Source organism: Acyrthosiphon pisum, chromosome A2, assembly GCF_005508785.2.
Source record: "Acyrthosiphon pisum isolate AL4f chromosome A2, pea_aphid_22Mar2018_4r6ur, whole genome shotgun sequence".
Taxonomy (NCBI): domain Eukaryota; kingdom Metazoa; phylum Arthropoda; class Insecta; order Hemiptera; family Aphididae; genus Acyrthosiphon; species Acyrthosiphon pisum.
The window spans coordinates 25,742,521-25,748,455 of NC_042495.1; the positions used below are offsets into that span (position 1 = coordinate 25,742,521).

Sequence of the window (5,935 nt, forward strand, 5' to 3'; positions counted from 1 at the left end):
TTTTTTCGTTGGTCTTTTTTACCGATTACCATAAGCTGGCGAGCACCTTTCAATTAAAAACTTATAAATAGTTTATTTATTTATTTATTTGATACGTTGTGTCACTCAATATTTTTCAGAACTGACTATCCACTATAGGTACCTACCCAGTACCCACCCACCACCCCTTTTAGCTGTGAGACAATTGTCTCACAAAAATCCTCTCGCGCCGCCACTGATGTGCGCGACTCACGACGCCGACAGGCAGGCAGGTCACGGACACCCGAAACATAACCACTAATCAGCAATCGGTCCGTTTCACTCCGTTCCATATTGTCGCAGAACGACTACTTGTTAACGCTGAACATTTATTGTTTTTAGGTGCGCGTCTTTTCATTGTAATAATAATATGTTGTTGTTCTTCGCGAATTGCGAATCGCCATTATAGTATAAGTGTATTGTACCGTGGGCGCGAATCGTCGCTTAAACTATTGTTCTTATTGTGGACGCGAATCGACACTCTTTTTATATTTATTCGTAAACAACCTATCTCAATCTAATAGGCGCAAGTCACCAGTGTTAGATATCATTATATTATTGGTATTGTCGTGGGCGCGAATTGCCACTATATCAAGGTATATATTGTTCATTATTATTATCGTTGTCGCGGGCGCTAAACGCTCATATTGCCTTTCGACAGTGGCGCCGAAGTTTTTAAAATGTCGTCGGGCAATTCCCGGTCTCAATATCTTAATCATTTAATATAGAGGTACCCTGATGTATACATTTATTCATAATCGTGGTTTAAGTATACTCATGCTCATAATAAAGTTACGATGTAAATAAACCGGCCACATTTTTCGATAAAGGACTTCGGCGCCACTGCTTATAGAGCTAGGCGGAAATGGCCGAGAACTTAATATCTACCTTTTTTTCTTACACTGTTGAGACAGGAGGGCCAAATACTATTATTATATTTTTGTATCGTACATTTTGTACAATGATTTGTTATAGCGCAGCTACAGGACCAGCTAGCCAGTCTGCACTCCACAATCGGTGGGTTTTTTTTTTATTGTTATTATATATTTTGTATTATAGCTCTAATAGCTGCCTTGTATTATATTGTCAAGCCACTTATTATTATTTAGCTGCTCAAACAGCTTGCCATATAATATTATATTATTATACTGTTGTACCATGTGAGCCAAGCAGGCTAACATTCATATTAATATTGTAATGAAGCAGGTACCTTGCAATTCTAAAAAAAGCAATTTTCAGAAATAATTTGGAATTTATTAATGATAATACCACGAATAGTTGAAAGTTATTTCATTTAAGCCAATAATGTCAATATTTTTTGTGAAATCATACTGATAATTTTTACTTGTATTATTCTAATAATATTTTAACGTTTTTACTCTTTTTCCATTTATGAATCTTCTGAAAATTAGTTTTTTTGACTTCCAAAGTACCTATTGCTTATTCAACAAAAATTATACGAGTCCAAAAAGACTATTAGACCAATTAATATAAAAGCTTGAAAAACTTGATTAAATACTGTTAGTTTCACTGCTAAATGTAATCAATTCTTAAATTATTTTCTAGGAATGTCTGGAAGAGGTTTTTTAAAGAGTCGTTTGGCTCAGATCGCTACCAAGGAACCACCTAAACCTCATGAAAATCCTGAAGAACCTTCAAAACTAGCAGCACTACCGATACCATATTTTACTGATACACCAAAAGTCCCTGTGGATGCTATAATTACTCAAACTCTAGTTAATGGGAATCAAACCCTAGTTAATGGGAATCAAACCCTAGCTAATGGGAATCAAACAATAGTTAATGGGGATCAAACCCTAGTTAATGGAAATCAAACCCTAGTTAATGGGCATCAAACCCTAGTTAATGGGCATCAAACTCTAGTTACTGGGCATCAAACTCTAGTTAATGGGAATCAAACCCTAGTAAATGGGAATCAACAAGTTGCTCGCGGAAGAAGGGTAATTATTATTGTTTTTCTTGTAGAAATGAATCATTTATGATACTAGTTAGGTACATTATTACATTAGTGGTAGCACTTAAGTGTTTAGTATTACACAAAATTAAAGACTGCTTAATATTATATATTAATGCTTGAACTACTTATATTCACAAAAAAAGTAATTAGTTATTATGAATTATTTTATTTTTTAAATTTTACATTTTCGAACTGAGATTAGTTTTAGGTAATTCATCTACTTTAATTAATATTATTTTTAAATTTTTGTAAATTGTATTAAGTAAGTTAATTATGTATGTCTTATAGAATTTAATTTTTACAATGTATGAAAAATAGTTCACCAATATTTATTTACTTTTTGTATACCTATATATACACAAAAAATAAACCATATTAATAATATAATACCATAATATAATAAGAGATGAAATAGAAAAATATATATTTGTTTTAGTATTAATTTTTACTATATAATTATATTATTTAGAATACTAAAGTATAGTTTTTGTTTGAATATTTTGTGTGTTTGCAGGCTATGTTAGCCAAATTTGCTCAAAGAACTGTTTCTCAAAAGTTGTCTGACACCATAGAAACAACATTCTCAAACATCGATCTAGGGGATTTAAAAAATAATGTGTTAGTATTGTAATGTTTATATAATTTATACCTCAAAATAAATTGTTTTAGAAGCTGATTCTAAACTAAATTAATATTATTTTCTTATAAATAATGATAATATTATATTTGCCTATATTTTAATCATAGATATAGTCTGTCTAGCAAAAAAATTGCTGATATTATGCATCCCTACGCGACAACCCTATCGAGGATGCACACAAGAACTAATTTTTTTCGGTCCTTGGCGGATTTTCTTGCTGGACAGAGTATACAATTTATGGTTTATAGTCTCATATTAATTGTGAGTCAATTGATAAATTCCTTCATTTATTATTGTTAAGATGTAATATTTTGTTTTTATAAAACATTTCTATAATTTCTATATTTATTTCTTTAAATTAATAAAAACAATTGTTTATTTTCTTAGGCGTCCAAACATTAGTCCCGATCATAAAAAAGCAGAGGTATCTAAATCACTTACACCTCTAAAGCAGCCACAAATACAAATTGTTGATATTCCAGCAGCCAATGAAGAAAAGCCTCCAGTTATATGTAGAGTCTTAAAAAAGTCTGAAAAAGATACTTACCACATGTACGATAAATATATGTTTTATTTATTGATAATAATTTTTAATATTATAAGTAGAAGAATGTATTATGATGAATTAGATGTATCATTAAGTAAAAAATGTATTTAATATACCTAATATTTAGGTTTATAACTACATAATATTCCAAAATATTTTAACTTATAATAGATCGCCATTTACACCCTTGACAATAATTATTGAGTATTTTTTTAATCTTGTATACTTAAAATGATACTTTCAATGTTATATTGATTATAAATATTTGCATATATTCATAAACATAATGTCTGCAGTTTAATTATCATTATTTTGAAATACAATGTTGTGTTTTCTATTAATGCTTCAAATTGATGATTTCATGTTTGTTGTTTTTCTATAGGGCTCAATTATCATCAAATTATATAAAAATTAAATTGGAAGAAGATAAAGGAATATATGCATATAGAGTTGATTTCAATCCTCCAGTTGATGCCAAACGTGCTAGGTTCTTATTGGTGAATCAACACAGAGATTTATTCCCAATAAGAATTTTTGACGGAACACTACTTTATATACCAGAAATGCTACCACAAAATGTAAGTATTTATCAAAAAAATGTATTACTAAAAATAATTTTTAATAACATATGTTAAATGTTTTACTAGGTAACCAAATTAGTGGGGAAATTAATAGATGAATCTGAAGTGACATTAACAATAACATTTAAGGGTAAAAACTCTCTGAGTGAATGTATACATTTTTATAACATTTTTCTACGCTCAATAATGAAGGATCTTGGTCTAGTAGAATTTGGAAGAAGTTGTTATTATCCAAATAAAAAGATACTCATTCCTGAATTCAAGTGAATTAAATCCGATTTTAAATATTTGTAGTATTGAAAATAATTTAATAATTGTTTAAATATTTATTGTAGACTCGAAGTTTGGCCAGGCTTCATGGCAGTTATTGACGAGTTTGAAAATGGTCTTTATATGCGTGCTGATGTATCACACAGGGTTTTACGTGTACAAACGGTTTATCAAATAATGTAAGCAAGTTCATTTTATTTTTTACTTTCTACAATCTGAACCTTCTGAATTGCGGACACCGCCCAATAACGGTTACAATTTCAGCGAACAAAAGTATCCGGTATATAGAGGTTTCACTGTAATAAATAGATTATCCTAGGCTGACAAACAGTCTCCGCTCAGAATCGTTTTTCGTATACAATAATTATTATATCATTTAATTCAAAGTTAACACCACCCATAGCGGTGAACCACTCGTAACCTATTGTACAGCAGAGTGACACCCACTTACCCGATATTTTTTTATTATTTGTAATTCTTCAATTTTATCATAAAATAAAGCATAATAAGAATAAGCTCCTTTTCTTATCGATATTATAAATAATTTTTTTGTTTATTATAATCGGTTTTATTCAATAATCCTGTAAACTTATAAAATTTTTAATTCTCAAGTAACTTTATTTCTGGCTAATATATTTATATATTTACAATTAAAATCTAGATATAATAATTGTTCTGTTCTTTTACATGTATTTGAAATTCATAAGTTAATTAATCAACTCTGCACCTGCAAGATTTTATTTAAAAAATCTTATTTGTATATTTTTATAGGTCAGACATCACAATGAATGCTAAAAACAAAAATAAGGATATTAAGCAAGAAATAATGGCTGCATTATGTGGGTCTATAGTCATTACAAATTACAACCATAAAACATACAGAGTTGATGATGTAGACTTTACAATGAATCCTTTATCAACTTTTGAACGAAATGGTATTGAAGTAAGTAATATTAATTTCATCTAGATACTTAAAATTCTTAAATGTTTTTAATTTTTATTTTCTTCTCTGTTTAGGTAACATACAAAGATTATTATAAAAACATGTATGACGTTGAAATCAAAAATCTTACACAGCCCATGATTATTACAAAAGCAAAAAAAAAAGATATGATTAGTAGCAATGCAAATGTTGGTAATTAAATAGACAAATTAAAATCAGTTTATCATTAATGTTATTTTAAATTCACAGGATTTAGGTATTTGTTGCTTAGTTCCTGAGCTTTGCAATTTAACAGAATTGACTGAAGCAATGAAAAACGACAATAAACTGATGAGGACTCTTCAAACCTATACTTTGGTTACACCAGAAGTGCGACAAAATGCTTTAGTTGAATTTGTGAATAGTATACATGGTATAAAACTGATTTTATGCCTACTTAAACTCTATTAAATGATTCAATATTATATGTTTGAAAATCATCATTGATAAAATTTCTAATAAAATATTAGTTTTTATTACTTTAATATTGAGGTGTATAATAAGTGAGAATCAACACATTTCATCATAAATTGATTTCTTTTTTGATAAATTTTATAGCTCATGAAGGAGCTAGCAAGAGATTGAAGGATTGGGGGCTAATGATGCGTCCAATCCCAGCGAAAATGGAAGGTCCCGTTTATAAAAGAGAAACAATATTACTGGGAAGTAATATCAGAAAACAAGTTGGAATAAATATGGACTGGGGAATTGATGTAGCAAAAAATGCAATGTTTGTTGCTGTAAGTATATTAAATATGTAAGAAATGTTTCTTGCAGTTTGTAGTTTATCTGTACTGTTTAACTTATAAAAAGCTTTAAACTTTAACTTCTAAAAAATAATAATATAAATAATTCAGTTCTAAATATTATTATTTTGTAGGCGAACGTGTTAAATTGGGCAATTATGTATAATCCAAGA

The 5,935-nt window shown here is 29.0% G+C and overlaps 1 protein-coding gene across 1 annotated transcript in view; it reads left to right on the plus strand.

The window, feature by feature from the left end:
- The first annotated feature begins 111 nt into the window (after positions 1–111).
- Positions 112–5,935, plus strand: part of LOC100572995 (piwi-like protein Ago3) — an 11,126-nt gene continuing 5,302 nt past the window's right edge. The window contains exons 1-13 of the mRNA XM_003247790.4: positions 112–614; positions 994–1,035; positions 1,585–1,979; positions 2,511–2,614; positions 3,024–3,188; positions 3,566–3,761; positions 3,831–4,027; positions 4,100–4,213; positions 4,806–4,977; positions 5,052–5,165; positions 5,227–5,389; positions 5,575–5,756; positions 5,897–5,935. Coding sequence (XP_003247838.2) covers positions 1,587–1,979; positions 2,511–2,614; positions 3,024–3,188; positions 3,566–3,761; positions 3,831–4,027; positions 4,100–4,213; positions 4,806–4,977; positions 5,052–5,165; positions 5,227–5,389; positions 5,575–5,756; positions 5,897–5,935 — 1,839 coding nt within the window. The 5' untranslated portion in view covers positions 112–614; positions 994–1,035; positions 1,585–1,586. The remainder of the gene's footprint in view (positions 615–993; positions 1,036–1,584; positions 1,980–2,510; positions 2,615–3,023; positions 3,189–3,565; positions 3,762–3,830; positions 4,028–4,099; positions 4,214–4,805; positions 4,978–5,051; positions 5,166–5,226; positions 5,390–5,574; positions 5,757–5,896) is intronic.